The sequence below is a fragment of the Salmo salar genome, chromosome ssa01 (assembly GCF_905237065.1).
Source record: "Salmo salar chromosome ssa01, Ssal_v3.1, whole genome shotgun sequence".
Taxonomy (NCBI): Eukaryota; Metazoa; Chordata; class Actinopteri; order Salmoniformes; family Salmonidae; genus Salmo; species Salmo salar.
Window position 1 is genome coordinate 41,123,523 of NC_059442.1, and position 18,385 is coordinate 41,141,907.

The 18,385-nt window shown below is 43.1% G+C and overlaps 1 protein-coding gene across 4 annotated transcripts in view; it reads right to left on the reverse strand.

Annotated features, from left to right (window-relative positions):
* Positions 1-18,385, reverse strand: part of dicer1 (dicer 1, ribonuclease type III) — a 48,539-nt gene that overhangs the window by 17,244 nt on the left and 12,910 nt on the right. For all 4 annotated transcript variants that reach the window (XM_014195045.2, XM_014195065.2, XM_014195054.2 and 1 more), the window contains 17 exons: positions 18,013-18,147; positions 17,115-17,275; positions 16,809-16,977; positions 16,412-16,570; positions 14,226-14,539; positions 13,899-14,031; positions 13,574-13,695; positions 13,263-13,383; positions 11,041-11,195; positions 10,651-10,783; positions 10,258-10,333; positions 9,712-9,851; positions 7,293-7,472; positions 6,854-7,067; positions 4,384-4,537; positions 3,813-3,995; positions 3,448-3,553 (listed from right to left, as the gene is read on the reverse strand). In XM_014195045.2, coding sequence (XP_014050520.1) covers positions 3,448-3,553; positions 3,813-3,995; positions 4,384-4,537; positions 6,854-7,067; positions 7,293-7,472; positions 9,712-9,851; positions 10,258-10,333; positions 10,651-10,783; positions 11,041-11,195; positions 13,263-13,383; positions 13,574-13,695; positions 13,899-14,031; positions 14,226-14,539; positions 16,412-16,570; positions 16,809-16,977; positions 17,115-17,275; positions 18,013-18,147 — 2,655 coding nt within the window. The remainder of the gene's footprint in view (positions 1-3,447; positions 3,554-3,812; positions 3,996-4,383; positions 4,538-6,853; positions 7,068-7,292; positions 7,473-9,711; positions 9,852-10,257; positions 10,334-10,650; positions 10,784-11,040; positions 11,196-13,262; positions 13,384-13,573; positions 13,696-13,898; positions 14,032-14,225; positions 14,540-16,411; positions 16,571-16,808; positions 16,978-17,114; positions 17,276-18,012; positions 18,148-18,385) is intronic.

The window sequence follows — 18,385 nt, forward strand, 5'->3', positions numbered from 1 at the left end:
AGCATAGAAGTAATTTAGCTCGTCTGGTAGGCTTATGTCACTGTGCAGCTCGCCGCTGTGCTTCCCTTTGTAGTCTGTAATAGTTTACAAAATCCGACGAGCATCGGAGTCGGTGTAGTACGATTCAATCTAAGTCCTGTATTGACGCTTCACCAGTTTGATGGTTCGTTGGAGGGCATGGCGGGATTTCTTATAAGCGTTTGGGTTAGAATCCCGCTCCTTGAAAGCGGCAGCACTGCCCTTTAGCTCAGTGTGGATGTTGCCTGTAATCCATGGCTTCTGGTTGGGATATGTATGTACGGTCACTGTGGGGATGTCGTCATCGATGCACTTATGGATTAAGCCAGTGACTGATGTGGTGTACTCCTCAATGCCATTGGAAGAATCACGGAACATTTTCCAGTCTGTGCTAGCAAAATTGTCTTGCAGCTTAGCATCTGCGTCATCTGACCACTTCCGTATTGCGCGAGTCACTGGTGCTTCCTACTTTAGATTTCTCTTGTAAGCAAGAATCAGGAGGATAGAGTTATGGTCAAATTTGCCAAATGGAGGGCGAGGGATAGCTTTCTAGGCATCTCTGCGTGTGGAGTAAAGGTGGTCTAGTGTTTTGCACATATGACATGCTTGTAGAAATTAGGTAACCAGATTTAAGTTTCCCTGCATTAAATTACCCGGCCACTAGGAGCGCCGCCCCTGGATGAGCATTTTATTGTTTCCTTATGGCCTTATACAGCTCGTTGAGTGCGGTCTTAGTGCCAGCAAAGGTTTATGGTGGTAAATAGCTACAAAAAATATAGATGAAAACTCTCTTGGTAAATAGTGTGGTCTACAGCTTATTATGAGATACTCTATCTCAGGCGAGCAAAACCTTGAGACTTCCTTAATATTAGATTTCCTGCACCAGCTGTTATTTACAAATAGACACAGACCGCAACCCCTTGTCTTACCAGAGGCAGCTGTTCTATCTTGCCGATGCACGGGATACCAAACCAGCTGTACGTTATCCATTTCGTCATTCAGCCACAACTCGGTGAAACATAAAGATATTTCAGTTTTTAAATGCCCCGTTCGTAGGTTAGTCTTGATCGGAGCTCATCCATTTTATTATCCAATGATTGCATATTGGCTAATAAGACTGATGGAAGAGGCGGATTACCCACTCGCCTACAGTACCAGTCGAAAGTTTGGACACACCTACTCATTCAAGGGTTTTTCTTTATTTTGACTATTTTCAACATTATAGAATAATAGTTTAAGACATCAAAACTTTGAAATAACACATGGAATCATGTAATAACCAAAAAAATGTTAAACAAATCAAAATGGAGTTTCTTCAAAGTAGCCACCCTTTGCCTTGATGATAGCTTTCCACACTCTTGGCATTCTCTCAACCAGCTTCATGAGGTAGTCACCTGGAATGCATTTCAATTAACAGGTGTGCCTTGTTAAAAGTTAATTTGTGAAATTTATTTCCTTCTTAATGAGTTTGAGCCAATCAGTTGTGTTGTGACAAGGTAGGGGTGGTATACAGAAGCCCTATTTGGTAAAAGACCAAGTCCATATAACGGCAAGAACAGCTCAGATAAGCAAAGGGAAACAGTCCATCATTACATTAAGACATGAAGGTCAGTCAATGCAGAACATTTCAAGAACTTTTAGTTTCTTCAAGTGCAGTCGCAAAAACCATCAAGCGCTATGATGAAACTGGCTCTCATGAGGACCGGCACAGGAAAGGAAGACCCAGAGTTACCTCTGCTGCAGAAGATACATTCATTAGAGTTACCAGCCTCAGAAATTGCAGCCCACATAAATGCTTCACAGAGTTCAAGTAACAGACACATCTCAACATCAACTGTTCAGAGGAGCCTGAGCGAATCAGGCCTTCATGGTTGAACTGCTGAAAATAAACCACTACTAAAGGACACCAATAATAAGAAGAGAATTGCTTGGGGCAAAAAACACAAGCAATGGACATTAGACCAGTGGAAATCTGTCCTTTGGTCTGATGAGTCCAAATTTGCCTTTGTAAGACGCAGAGTAGGTGAACGGAAGATCTACGCATGTGTGGTTCCCACCGTGAAGCAAGGAGGAGGAGGTGTGATGGTGCTTTGCTGGTGACACTGTCTGGGATTTATTTAGACTTCAATGCAAACTTAACCAGCATGGCTACCACAGTATGCTGCAGCGATATGACATCCCATCTGGTTTGTGCTTAGTAGACTATCATTTGTTTTTCAACACGAAATGACCCAACACATCTCCAGGCTGTGTAAGGGCTATTTGACCAAGAAGGAATGTGATGGAGTGCTGAATCAGATGACCTGGCCTCCACAATCACCCGACCTCAACCCAATTGAGATGGTTTGGGATGAGTTGGACCGCAGAGTGAAGGAAAAGCAGCCAACAAGTGCTCAGCATATGTGGAAACTCATTCAAGACTGTTGGAAAAGCATTCCAGGTGAAGCTGGTTGAGAGAATGCCAAGAGTGTGGAAAGATGTCATCAAGGCAAAGGGTGGCTACTTTGAATAATTAAAAATATAAAATGTATTTTGATTTGTTTAACAAACTTTTTTGGTTACTACATGATTCCATATGTGTTATTCCATAGTTTTGATATCTTCACTATTATTCTACAATGTAGAAAATAACAAAAATAAAGCAAAACCCTTGAATGAGTAGATGTGTCCAAATGTTTGACTGGTACTGTAAGTCCCCGATATCTCTGTCTCTTCTTCATCAAATGGGATTTGGGCATTGTCCTGTGTCTGAAGTAAGTCCTTCGCGTCCAACTCGTTAAAGAAAAAATCTTTGTCCAGTACGAGGTGAGTAATCACTGTCCTGATATCCAGAAGCTCTTTTTGGTCATAAGAGACGGTGGCAGAAACATTATGTACAAAATAAGTTACAAATAACGAAAAAAAAACACACACAATTAGCACAATTGTTTAGGAGCCCATAAAACGGCAGCCATCTCCTCCGGCGCCATTACAAGATCATCCACTAGATTTAGCCGAGGGACAATATTTTCTTGAGCGGATGGTCAGGGGGCCAGAACATAATTACAAATAAATTGCAAGAAATGGACCGCAAGAAGGCCAAACAGATATATTATTTGGCAAAAACATAATAATTTGAAACCTTGCATACATTTGTATACGATCATATATTATGAGTGGGACTACTTTGAACAGATTTCCAAAATGTTACTCACTTGCAGCTGATTTGCTGATGTTTTTACAGTCTTTTACGTCCAACAATTACATTTTTTTATTTATTTTTTTATTTGCTAAGTAAACATGGGGGGCCAAATACAATCAAATTCGGCCCACGGACCTCCAGTTGGGGAACCCTGTTTTAGACCATCTTCAGAGTTAGTCTTCAGCTATTGGTTCATCTCTAAATATGGTGGAAGGTGGATCCATTGCTTTGTATGTAGACTAGATTACCTGTTTGTTCTGTAGACTCTCCCACTTGGCCTTCCTCTTCTCTGCACTGCTGAGGGGCAGCGCTTTCCCCTTCTGGTTCAGGTGGCGAGGGGTTAACAGGTTCAGTCTGCAGGCAGAGGTCAGAACTGGATGAGTTACACAGTAGTTCAGATACAGTAACCTTCATGGGTGTAAAGGTACAGATAAAGTGTTCTCCCCATATCTTTTTATTTTGATGGTGCTCCCCCCCACCATCCATGGAGGTCTGAGAGACAGAGGGCATCCTTACGATGATGGAGAGTTGAATAAGATACATTTTCCTCTCTCTCCCTCCTCCGTCCTCCTCCTCTCCCTCCCCATCTCCTTCCACCTCTCCTCTCTCTCACCGTGAGGAGGTGTGGTCGACATCCAATAGTGGCTGGTTTACATTGGATAGGTCCAGGTTGTACTTGGTTTTGTAGTACTCAGCAAAAGTCTCATACTCCGGCGACGGGAACTTGCTAAGTGGTGTGAGGTCTGTGTAAACGTCAGCCACGTAGAAACGGTGAGGCTGGTCAAAGTTACGATACCTGAGAGAGAGGGAGAGCGAGAGAGAGAGACAGACAGGGGTTAGAGGTCAAGGGTTGGCATAAATGGAACAGTGAATATATACACTGAGTGTAAAAAAAAACATGAAGGACACCTTCCTAATATCTGGTTGAACGAGAAAAGTTTTTTGTGCGTATGGAACATTTCTGGGATCTTTTATTTCAGCTCATGAAACATGGGACTAACACCTTACATGTTGCGTTTATATTTTTGTTCAGTGTATAATCTTATGGCTCATATCAAATTAATTGTACGCTGTTTAAATCAAGTCTCTTCCCTATGGACCCTGGTCAAAAGAAGTGCACTAGATATAGAGAGCTATTTGGCTCCTCAGTCAGGGAGGGGTATGTAGTGAAGCAAGCAGCGTACCGTGGAATGATGACAGCGTCTTGGTAGTCTTCCAGTTTGAAGGTGAAGGGGTTCTGCTTGGTGTACAGGGTGGTAGGAATGCCAGTACGAGCCTCAGACTTCTCTATGTCCTCCATGAATTTAAAGTCCAAAGCTAGAGTGATGGAATCCTCAACTGGAAGAAGAAAAAATGTAAACAATGGAAGTTTACATGGTGAATGAATACCTTCAGACATTGGAAATTCACTGATTTGACACTAGGGTTGGGTGGTATACCGTATTTACACCATATCCCAAGGTATTTCGAAACACCCTCAGTATGATTTTCCAATACCGCTTTTTTATAAAAGTCGGAAGTTTACATACACTTATGTTGGAGTCATTAAAAATCGTTTTTCAACCACTACACAAATTTCTTGTTAACAAACTATATGTTTGGCAACTCGGTTAGGGCATCTACTTTGTGCATGACACAAGTAATTTTTCCAACAATTGTTTACAGACAGATTATTTCACTTATAATTCACTGTATCACAATTCCAGTGGGTCAGAAGTTTACATACACTAAGTTGACTGTGCCTTTAAACAGCTTGGAAAATTCCAGAAAATTATGTCATGGCTTCAGAAGCTACTGATAGGCTAATTGACATCATTTGAGTCAATTGGGGGTGTACCTGTGGATGTATTTCAAGGCCTACCTTCAAACTCAGTTCTTCTTTGCTTGACATCATGGGAAAATCAAAAGAAATCAGCCAATACCTCAGAAAACAATTGTAGACCTCCACAATCGGAAAAAGGGTCCGAAGAACATCTTGCAAGCCGAAGAACACCATCCCAACCGTGAAGCACAGGGGTGGCAGCATCATGTTTTGGGGGTGCTTTGCTGCAGGAGGGACTGGTGCACTTCACAAAATAGATGGCTTCATGAGGAAGGGAAATTATGTGGATATATTGAAGCAAAATCTCAAGACATCTGTCAGGAAGTTAAAGCTTGGTTGTGAATGGGTCTTCCAAATGGACAATGACCCCAAGCATACTTCCAAAGTTGTGGCAAAATTGCTTAAGGACAACAAAGTCAAGGTGTTGGAGTGGCCATCACACAGCCCTGACCTTAATCCGAACGAAAATTTGTGGGCTGAACTGAAAAAGCAAGGAGGCCTACAAACCTGACTCAGTTACACCAGCTCTGTCAGGAGGAATGGGCCAAAATTCACCCAACTTATTGTGGGAAGCTTGTGGAAGGCTACCCGAAACGTTTGACCCAAGTTAAACAATTTCAAGGCAATGCTACCAAATACTAATTGAGTGTATGTAAACTTGACCCAATGGAAATGTGATGAAAAAAATAAAAGCTGAAATAAATCCTTCTCTCTACTATTATTCTGACATTTCACATTCTTAAAATAAAGTGGTGATCCAAACTGACCTAAGACAGGGCATTTTTACTAGGATTAAATGTCAGGAATTGTGAAAAACTGAGCTTAAATGTATTTGTCTAAGGTGTATGTAAACTTCCGACTTCAACTGTAAATACCTGCAGTCAACTTGTGCACTAGGTAATATAGAAAGCAGATCGCATTAATAATTTTGCCCATTAGATTATCTTTCATTATGAAGCTTACCAGTAATAACTTCCCAAAACAGCTGCTTGAGACAGTCACCTTTGTTTTTTTAGATGCACAATGAGCAAAATGGGAGCATCGTGAGGTGAATCACTCCTGCAGCGTAACTTAAGTGAGGTGACCAAGTTGCACTTCTATGAAATTCAATAATAATGTTTGTCAGCTATAGATCTTATAATTATTAAGGTAATTATCTAAGATGTGGCAAATAAATTCTCTCCAGATGTGTTTTGCTAACTTGCTAACATTAGCCAAGTGGTTAACGTTAGCTTGCATGATCAAGCTTCTTGGTAACAGCAGCAGAGACAATCCCCTCCTGGATTAAGATCCCTCCTGTCTAAGATTTATTTTGTGTGTGCTGCAAACTGCATTTTGAGATACTTGCGTAAATCTATGAGCTGAGCTGTCTGTCTCAGAAGTAAAATATTTGCATTCGCTAAATAGCACTTACCTAGCATCTGCTATGGGGATTCCGTAGTACTTGTTCGAATTTTGTTAGCATTCTGTTAAATTAAGTTTTATGGGCTTTTTTCACATTTTAAAATACATTTCGTCCCTTGTGTGCACTACTGGTAATACCGTTAATCCAGGGAAGATTAACGGTATTAGTATGAAAATGTGTATACCGCCCAACTCTATTTTACACAGTACGCATCCCTATGTGCCCTGCTCAAAATGAGTGCACTATAAAAGGGAATAGAGTGCCATTTGGTACCCACCCATAGGCTTACTAATGGAGTAAGGCTTACAGTATGTGCGCAACGTTGGGCTCTCACTCACCAACATTGAGAGGCAGACTGTGTATCTAACAGTAGGCTGAGTGTACATGTCACCAACATTGAGGGGTAGCACACAGCAGACTAACTCACCAACATTGAGAGGTAGAACGCAGTAGGCTGAGTCGGCCTGCGTGGGTTTGAACTCCAAAGCAGGTTTCTCCAGGCGGAGGATGTGAGAGAAGATGTACTGGTGTAATCTGGTGATCAGGTCCAGCTGGATAGCACTCAGGGTGAACCCTGCCTTCTGGAGCTCGATGGAGATGGTCACCTCACCAGACCGTGTGTAAACAGGAAAATGGGGAATCTGTGGAGAGGGATGAGTGGGTTAGGTGAGTTTCAATGTACACTTAATAAAGGCCATACTAACTTTGGAAAATCAAGTGGGCCCTGCTGTCTAGCTGTTGCTTCCTAGAAAAATATGTTCTCGATCAGTTTCAATAGATATTGTTAATGTTTGCATCCCTAAATATTGCTTTGAGACCTGCCCGGAAACAATGAAATGGGAAACTGAGATAGGTGTGTTCCTTACCCGAGGTATAGGTTTAGCGGTCAGGATGCCGAAGCACCTGGTAGTGTCTTCTGGAGGGTAGAGCTTCCTGCGGCGGAAGTTGAGCTCATCAGGCAGAGGGGTGGTGAGGACCATGCCGACCACATACAGGTAGTAAGACTGCTGCGGTACAGGGTAACTGTCCCGAAGACACTCCGGTATCTGGGGTGAAAACAGCATTGGATTGTGGAAATTTATACACCAGTGAATTATGTTTACATCCATGGGGGAGGGAATGAACGAGTGAACACTTCTGGGTGAAGAGAATCAGACAGTAGCCAAGGAGAGGAAGCAGTTCCACACCATTTAGATGGAGGCACCATATACAGTGGCTTGTGAAAGTATTCCCCCCCCTTGGCATTTTTCCTATTTTGTTGCCTTACAACCTGGAATTAAAATACAGCTGCAAGTCTCCTGGGGTATGTCTCTATAAGACTGGCACATCTAGCCACTGGGATTTTTTCCCATACTTCGAGGCAAAACTGCTCCAGCTCAAGTTGGATGGGTTCTGCTGGTGTACAGCAATCTTTAAGTCATACCACAGATTCTCAATTGGATTGTGGTATGGGCTTCAATTAGACCATTCCAAGATATTTAAATGTTTCCCCTTAAACCACTCAAGTGTTGCTTTAGCAGTATGCTTAGGGTCATTGTCCTGCTGGAAGGTGAACCGCCGTCCCAGTCTCATATCTCTGGAAGACTGAAAGAATTTCCTTGTATTTAGCGCCATCCATCATTCCTTCAATTCGGACCAGTTTCCCAGTCCCTGCCGATTAAAAACATCCCCACAGCATGATGCTGCCACCACCATGCTTCACTGTGGGGATGGTGTTCTCGGGGTGAAGGGAGGTGTTGGGTTTGCGCCAGACATAGCGTTTTCCTTGATGGCCAAAAAGCTCAATTTTAGTCTCATCTGACCAGAGTATCATCTTCCATATGTTTGGGGAGTCTCCCACATGCCTTTTGGCAAACACTAAATGTGTTAGCTTATTTCTTTCTGGCCACACTTCCGTAAAGCCCAGCTCCGTGGAGTGTACAGCTTAAAGTGGTCCTATGGACAGATACTCCAATCTCCGTTGTGGAGCTTTGCAGCTCCTTCAGGGTTATCTTTGGTCTCTTTGTTGCCTCTATGATTAATCCCCTCCTTGCCTGCTCCGTGAGTTTTGGTGGGCGGCCCTCTCTTGGCAGGTTTGTTGTGGTGCCATATTATTTCCATTTTTTAATAATGGATTTAATGGTGCTCCGTGGGATGTTCAATGTATCTGATATTTTTTTATAACCCAACCCTGATCTGTACTTCTCCACAACTTTGTCCCTGACTTGTTTGGAGAGCTCCTTGGTCTTGATGGTGGCGCTTGCTTGGTGGTGCCCCTTGCCTAATGGTGTTGCAGACTCTGGGGCCTTTCAGAACAGGTGTATATATACTGAGATCATGTGACACTTAGATTGCACACAGGCAGACTTTATTTAACTAATTATGTGACTTCTGAAGGTAATTGGTTGCAGCAGATCTTATTTAGGGGCTTCATAGCAAAGGGGGTGAATAGATATGAACGCACCACTTTTCAGTTTTTAATTTTTTAAAATAAGTAACTTTTTTCATTTCACTTCACTAATTTGGACTATTTTGTGTATGTCCATCACATGAAATCCAAATAAAAATCAATTTAAATTACAGGTTGTAATGCAACAAAATAGGAAAAACGCCAAGGGGCATGAATATTTTTGCAAGGCACTGTTTCAGCAATGGAAAAAAGCCCCAGTAAAAAGTACTGCACTACAGTATACACAGAGTATACAAAACATTAAGAACACTTGCTCTTTCCATGACATAGACTGACCAAGTGAATGCTATGATCCCTTATTGATGTCACCTGTTAAGTCCACTTCAATCAGTGTAGATGAAGGGGAGGACACAGGTTAAAGAAGGATTTTTAAGCCTTGAGACATGGATTGTGTATGTGTGCCATTCAGAGGGTGCCTTTGAAAGGGGCAGGGTAGAGGGTGCCAAGCGCTGCTGGGTTTTTCAGGCTCAACAGTTTCCCATGTGTATCAAGATTTTCTCATGTATTGTTATTTACAATGACAGCCTACACCGGCCAAACCCGGACGACGCTGGGCCAATTGTGCACCGCCCTATGGGGCTCCCAATCACGGCCGGTTGTGATACAGAAAGGTCCACCACCCAAAGGACATCCAGCCAACTTGACACAACTGTGGGAAGCACTGGAGTCAACATGGGCCAGCATCCCTGTGGAACGCATTTGACACCTTGTAGAGTCCATGCCCGATGAATTGAGGCTGTTCTGAAGGCAAAAAGGGGTACAACTCAATATTAGGAAGGTGTTCAGTGTATTGAGAATAGGGTTCCATTTGGGATGCATCAGTGATGAGTACTCACAGCTTTAGGGTAGCACTGCCTCCTCTTGGTGGATCCTGGCCTGCCTGGAACACTGGTCTCCTCCTCATCATGGAGATCCAGCTCCTCCTCATACTTCACTGTCTCCTTCCCCACAGGCATCAAGTGGTCATCTAACTCACCTGGGGGAGGGAGGGAGAGAGAGATTTACCTACTATTTACCTACTGGCAAAATTAAGTTAAATATGTCACAGCAGTTAATACCAGGTTCCCCTCTTCTCCCACCCCAGCAAATTCAATTACATTCCCCACAAGCTTGAAGAGAGAGGGAGGGAGATTTGAGGGAGGAAGACAGAAAGAGAGATGGGGAGGGAGAGATACAATCTGGGACTAGCTGCAGTGAGCTAGTCTGGGTACCAGTCTGTTTAGCTATCATTCCACTCCGGTCATGCTAAACATGGCATAATCTTTGGCATAATGACACAGAGTACAATTAGTAGAATGTTAGCTAAACAGACTGGTACCCAGGCTAGCAGTGAGCACTACAATAATAATATTCTACCATTGAAATAGCTGCATTTTATTTACCTTTTTTGTGAAGCTTTTCACAACAAAGCAGTGCTACTGCTTTCTCTGCCAGTCTTGCACAGTTCATTGTCGGCCCCTGCAGTGACAAAACAAAGTGTACATTTGTCTCAGAAACATCCATTATATACACCGTTAGGTGAATCTTGACATCCCGAATAGAAACAGTGGGTGCTACACAATGGTGGTGGATGAGGTGAATTTCCTGCTTACTATGTAGTCTACTACAGCCCTTTGAGCACCTGGAAGCACTGTATAATTATGTGTGTCTCAAAAGGCACCTTTTTCCCTGTATAATGCACTACATTTGACCAGAGCTGGAATATATAGGGAATAGGGTGCCATTTGGGATGCAGTCCTATAAATCCAATCAACGACGAAAGCCTGCAGACTCACAGCGACGGGCACCCGTAGAGGGGAGTTGATGGGCAGGTAGAGGGTTGACTGGTAGCGCCCATCCTGAAGCTCCTTGGTCTTACACTTGGGTGCCAGGTGGGTAAACGGGTCACTGGGCAGACGGGCACAGTATCTGAGGCAGCCATGGGGGAGAGGGACATTAGCACACCAGACCACCAACAGCAAAATGAAAACAAGAACCAACAAAAATGAAATCTTCAAATCCAATTTAGCAACACCGCCTGCTTATAATTATAGTATTTTGAGACAGCAATTTATTTTGTTCTCAGTGTATTTAGTCTTGTTGCCACGAAGCGCCCTTTTTCGAACCCTTTTTCAAACCCTTTTTAGATTTTTCAAGGAAGCAAAGCAGTCCCCATTTCCTCTTACCTGTTGATGTGTCCGATGGCCGTGTTGATGGTGACGCGGGGCCCTGCGTCCTCAGAGCGGAGCACGTAGGGAGGCAGGATGTTATCATCATCCAACACCTGTTCCACCTCAAACTCACCGACCCCCGCTGCCTTGGAACACTTATTCCTCAGAATCTGGAGAGATCAAGAGAAGATCTACAGTCGTCAGTATTAGGGTTGTCACAATACTAGCAGAGAAACACAGAAAATACTTTTTTCTTCAGGGTTCCCATTTTCCTTTTCTCAAACGTACACATCAAACTCCCCTTGACATCAAAACTTGATTTACATGAAAGGTTTACTTCCACAACTAAGCAGCATTCACCAATTAATTCACATATCATCCAAGAATGGCCCTTGTGGACAGGCTCTGAAAACCAGTGTTCCCCAAAAAGACACCAATCAATTGAACATAATTGAGTGGATTATGGTGAAACCATAATCAGCAAACGCAGGAAGATAACTTAGGTTGAGTCCCAAATGGCACCCTATTCCCTATATACAGTTGAAGTCGGAAGTTTACATACACCTTAGCCAAAAACATTTAAACTTAGTTTTTCACAAATCCCGACATTTAATCCTAGTAAAAATTCCCTTTGTTAGGTCAGTTAGGATCACCACTTTATTTTAAGAATGTGAAATGTCAGAATAATAGTAGAGAGAATTATTTATTTCAGCTTTCATTTCTATCATCACATTCCCAGTGGGTCTGAAGTTTACATACACTCAATTAGTATTTGGTGGCATTGCCATTAAATTGTTTAACTTGAGTCAAACGGTTCGTGTAGCCTTCCACAAGCTTCCCACAAAAAGTTGGGTGAATTTTGGCCAATTCCTCCTGACAGAGCTGGTGTAACTGAGTCAGGTTTGTAGGCCTCCTTGCTCGCACACACTTTTTCAGTTCAGCCCACAAATTTTCTATAGGATGAGGTCAATGCTTTGTGATACCACTCCAATACCTTGTCTTTGTTGTCCTTAAGCCATTTTCCACAACTTTGGAAGTATGCTTGGGGTCATTTTCCATTTGCGACCAAGCTTTAACTTCCTGACTGATGTCTTGAGATGTTGCTTCAATGCATCCACATAACTTTCCTCCCTTATGATGCAATCTATTTTGTGAAGTGCACCAGTCCCTCCTGCAGCAAAGCACCCCCACAACATTATGCTGCCACCCCCGTGCTTCACGATTGGGATGGTGTTCTTCGGCTTGCAAGCGTCCCCTTTTTTCTTCCAAACGTAACGATGGTCATTATGGCCAAACAGTTCTATTTTTGTTTCATCAGACCAGAGGACATTTCTCCACATTGTCCCAATGTGCAGCTGCAAACCGTAGTCTGGCTTTTTGATGGTGGTTTTGGAGCAGTGGCTTCTTCCTTGCTGAGCGGCCTTTCAGATTATGTCGATATAGGACTCGTTTTACTGTGGATATAGATACTTTTGTACCTGTTTCCTCCAGCAAGGTCCTTTGCTGTTGTTCTGGGATTGATTTGCACTTTTCGCACCAAAGTACGTTCATCTCTAGGAGACAGAACACGTCTCCTTCCTGAGCGGTATGAAGGCTGCGTGGTCCCATGGTGTTTATACTTAAGTACTATTGTTTGTACAGATGAACGTTGTACCTTCAGGCGTTTGGAAATTGCTCCCAAGGATGAAACAGACTTGTGGAGGTCGACAATTCTTTTTCTGAGGTCTTGGCTGAGGTCTTTCTTTTGATTTTCCCATGATGTCAAGCAAAGAGCCACTGAGTTTGAAGGTAGGCCTTGAAATACATCCACAGGTATACCTCCAATTTACTCAAATGACGTCAATTAGCCTATCAGAAGCTTCTAAAGCCATGACATCATTTTCTGGAATTTTCCAAGCTGTTTAAAGGCACAGTCAACTTAGTGTATGTAAACTTTTGACCCACTGGAATTGTGACACAGTGAATTATAAGTTAAATAATCTGTCTGTATTCAATTGTTGGAAAAATTACTGTCACGCACAAAGTAGATGTCCTAACCGACTTGCAAAAACTATAGTTTGTTACCAAGAAATTTGTGGAGTGGTTGAAAAGTGAGTTTTAATGACTCCAACCTAATTGTATGTAAACTTCCGACTTCAACTGTAGATGCATACTTAGACAACAGTCTCTGAGAATCACTGTGTTCCTCAGACAGACACATGCATTGGGGTCTTGAGGACAGGCTCTGAAAACCACACCTTCTCAATGGCCTTGTAGGTCTTCAGGTCGTCCTCGAAGGTCTTGGCCCTCTCACTGTCAGCCAGCATGATGTAGTTGGATACAGGAGCTCTGGCTCGGCCTTTAGACTGAACGTAGGACCTGTAGTCGAGTCAAGTCAACATTTATTTAAAGTGCATTTAACAGGGGTCACAACACACTTTACATTATTAAAAAAGAAGAACAAAACAATGTAGAAAAGGGAGGGGAAGTGGAATAATTTCAACAACAATATAAAATAGTCCAATGGGCAGGAAGCAACAAGGAAGTGGATAGACAAGCAGTGCTGTACCTGTACTCAGTGGGCAGGTCGAACCGCACCACCAGGTTACATTTGGGAATATCCACTCCTTCCTCCACGATGCTGGTCGCTATGAGCAGGTTGGTCTCGTGGGCTCGGAACTTACGCAGAACCTGAGGGATGATGATGGATGGAAGAATGGGTGGACGGATGGAAGAATGGGTGGATGGATGGATGGATGGATGGATGGATGGATGGATGGATGGATGGATGGATGGATGGATGGATGGACATACAAATGTATGGGTAGGTCAATTTCGATGTATCTACAGAGGATGATGTCCGAAAATACAAAATGGTGTCAATGTGTTCTTACCTCTTCCTGCTTCCTGAATTCCACCTCCATCTGTTTGTTGCGGGGCTGGTTCTTGCCGATGCTGTGGCCTGTGATGAAGTTACTGCTGATGTAGGCCAGCTCTGTGTCCTGCTTCCCGGCCTCTTTAATCAGCCTGACACAAAGAGGGACAATAATCATGGAAATGGTATTAAGACAACCTAAATCCTCCCAAAATAAGATATTATTATTTTCTTCCTATATGGTAACAAGTCCTTTTGAGCAGTGTAAAATTAAGATTCTAAGTAGACAAGGTAGCAGAGGCATCACACATTTTAACCAAAATGGCATTGAACACCAGAATTGTACCGGTTGAGGACGACGGCCGTGTAGCGCCTATCCACGAAGATGATTCCACACAGAATGTTGGTGAATGGCGAGGGGAAGATGGCCTCGGGCTTCTCCTTCACCTCCACCTCCTCATCCTCGTCTTCGTCCTCTGAGTCACTCCACGATACGTAATTGTCCTCGTTGCGGTTGTTGTACCACTCCACACTCTCAAACTGCTGCCTCTCGAAGGGCTTGTACTCATGGAGGATCTCTAAGAGACGGATGACTTTGGGGGTCACGAACTTCAGGTCCAAAGAAGCCGGGGTGAAGTGCTCTTCGCACAGAGCGTGGACCTAGGATACCAGAATTAAATAACTTCACTAGCCTATACCCAGAGTGGAAATTCACCTGCCTATGTACACACACAGTAGATTGCACAGGAACACAAAATACAATTTATTTATACAGCCCTTATAACAGGAACAGTTGTCACCAAGTGCTTTATGGAACTCAACTAAACACGAATTACAACACACCCACATGGGATAGTTAGTACAGTTGAAGTCGGAAGTTTACATACACTTAGGTTGGAGTCATTAAAACTCGCTTTTCAACCACTCCACAAATTTCTTGTCAACAAACTATAGTTTTGGCAAGTTGGTTAGGACATCTACTTTGTGCATGACACAAATCATTTTTCCAACAATTGTTTATAGACAGATTATTTCACCTATAATTCACCATATCACAATTCCAGTGGGTCAAAAGTTTACATACACTAAGTTGACTGTGCCTTTAAACAGCTTGGAAAATTCCAGAAAATGATGTCATGGCTTTAGAAGCTTCTGATAGGCTAATTGACATAATTTGAGTCAATTGGAGGTGTACCTGTGGATGTATTTCAAGGCCTACCTTCAGTGCCTCTTCGCTTGACATCATGGGAAAATCAAAAACAATCAGCCAAGTCCTCAGAAAAAAATTGTAGACCTCCACAAGTCTGGTTCATCCTTGGGAGCAATTTCCAAACGCCTGAAGGTACAACGTTCATCTGTACAAACAATAGTACTTAAGTATAAACATCATGGGACCACGCAGCCTTCATACCGCTCAGGAAGGAGACGCGTTCTGTCTCCTAGAGATGAACGTACTTTGGTGCGAAAAGTGCAAATCATTCCCAGAACAACAGCAAAGGACCTTGCTGGAGATGCTGGAGGAAACAGGTACAAAAGTATCTATATCCACAGTAAAACGAGTCCTATATCGACATAACCTGTAAGGCCGCTCAGCAAGGAAGAAGCCACTGCTCCAAAACCGCCATCAAAAAGCCAGATTACGATTTGCAACTGCACATTGGGACAATGTGGAGAAATGTCCTCTGGTCTGATGAAACAAAAATAGAACTGTTTGGCCATCATGACCATCGTTACGTTTGGAAGAAAAAAGGGGAGGCTTGCAAGCCGAAGAACACCATCCCAATCGTGAAGCACGGGGGAGGCAGCATAATGTTGTGGGGGTGCTTTGCTGCAGGCGAGACTGGTGCACTTCACAAAATAGATGGCATCATGAGGTAGGGAAATTATGTGGATGCATTGAAGCAATCAGGCAGTCAGGAAGTTAAAGCTTGGTCGCAATTGGGTCTTCCAAATGGACAATGACCCCAAGCATACTTCCAAAGTTGTGGCAAAATGGCTTAAGGACAACAAAATCAAGGTATTGGAGTGGCCATCACAAAGCCCTGACCTCAATCCCATAGAAAATTTGTGGGTAGAACTGAAAAAGCATGTGCGAGCAAGGAGGCCTACAAACCTGACTCAGTTACACCAGCTCTGTCAGGAGGAATGGGCCAAAATTCACCCAACTTATTGTGGGAAGCTTGTGGAAGGCTACCCAAAACGTTTGACCCGAGTTAAACAATTTAAAGGCAATGCCACCAAATACTAATTGAGTGTATGTAAACTTCAGACCCACTGGGAATGTGATGAAAGAAATAAAAGCTTAAATAAATCATTCTCTCTACTATTATTGTGGCGTTTCACATTCTTAAAATAAAGTGGTGATCCTAACTTACCTAACACAGGAAATCTTTACTAGGATTAAATGTCAGGAATTGTGAAAAACTGAGTTTAAATGTATTTGGCAAGGTGTATGTGAACTTCTGACTTCAACTGTATATACACACCTTACATCAACCACACAGGAGTATATAGACAGCTTACTGGACATACCTTCCTCAGGATGGTGTCAGTGAAGAGCAGGAACTTCCTGTTGATCTCTTCCTGTTCGTGTTTGATGTACTTCTGTAGCTCCCGCACCATGATACCAGCCACCTTGTCGGCACACCACGGCCCCAGCACCAGCAGCACCGCCCGGCAGTCCCTCAGCACCTGGGGAAGAGCAGGGAGACATTTCTTTATTTAACCAGGTAAGTAATTGAGAACACATTCTCTTTAACAACGACAACTTGTGCAGCAAAGCAGACAAGTGACATTAAATACAAAGCAGACAATTACAATTCTCAGATGTATAGGCTAGGCTGTAGGGCTCTGAATAAAAGTAGTGCAGAAATATAGGGAATATGGTGCCATTTGGGATCCAAGCTTGGATATGTATATAAGGTCAGACCTGTTTGGTTATGAAGGTGGGGTCTCTGTCCTCTCGAGGCACAGATATGTTGCAGTCGTTGAGGAAGTGGAGAGCCTTATCCAGCTCACTCAGCAGACACTCAGAGAGGCCACTCTTGTCCAGGTAGGGTCCACAGTCCAGCACCACTTCTCTGGGCTGGGAGGCATATCTGAGACACACAGTTCAGTTTTCCCTTTCCGATCCTAAATAATATGATTGTGGACAGTTGGGGACCTGCTCCTAGATAAGCACTCCTACTAGGAGTTGCTTAATGAATACGGGCCATTGTGTGTATTATTACAATACCTGTCGAGGACTACGAGGTCAGTAGCGGTCTCTGCATTGCTCCTTAAGATCCGCTCCAGGTTCTGGATCTTCTGCTCCAGTTCAGACGGGTCACATTTACCATTCAGAATGGATGCTGTGAGGCCCAGGATGCGAGGGCTGCACAGAGAGCCCTCACATAGCTGAAACAAAGATTGCGAGAGACAGATCACACATTAGTGAAACAGAGGAGAGAGAACCTTCACATTAATGAAACAGATAGCGACATCCTTCACATAGCTGAAACAGTGGAGAGAGACAGCACTTCCATACCTGAAATGGAGATAGAAAGCCTTAACATAAATTTAAAAAGAGCTAAAGTAGACAGCCCTCACATAGCTGAAACAGAGATTGAGAGCCTGCACATAAATGAAAACAGAGATAAAGTAATGACAGCCCTCACATAGCTGAAACAGAGATTGAGAGCCTTCACATAAATGAAAACAGAGACAAAGTAAAGACAGCCCTCACATAGCTGAAACAGAGATTGAGAGCCTTCACATAAATGAAAACAGAGACAAAGTAAAGACAGCCTTCACATAAATGAAAACAGAGATACAGTAGAGACAGCTCTCACATAGCTGAAACAGAGATAGACAGACCTCACATATCTGAAACAGAGATAGAGACAGACCTCACATAACTGAAACTGAGAGAGGCAACCGTCACATAGCAGAAACGGATACAAGGACAGAAAATGCTAAAACATTGAACAGCCTGCAACGGGGTTCAATAAGGAAGGCTGACTGACAACACTTTTCCTCATTTCCAATGGTGAATAATATAATGACTAAACTCCAATCTCCATAATGCTTTGGCTCTCGCCATACAGGGAAGGAAGCTTGAATGCATAACTACGTAGAGTAGACTGTAACTGTACCTTCATTATCTCCCGGTAGGGATGGTCTGTGATTGCCAGGTGACACTCATCAAACACCACCAGGTTGAGTTTCCATAGTGGCAACACTCCATTCTTCAGCACATGCAGGAAGATATGGCAAGTCATAACGAGCACCTAGAAGAACAGAAATGATGGAGAGAATGAGTGGACGGGAGGATGGAGGGATGGCATATTGCCTTGAATAATAGATTACAGTGTCGTGACATTGATTGGGTCCATCCACAGAACGATAACTTTCCAGTCCTCATGGAAATGACACTGGGAATTCAGTGTTTTTTCAAAGTTGTTGAAATTGAGAGGGGAAAACTTTAGTAATGCTATTACCAATGGTATTTATCATGAAAGTAATTGG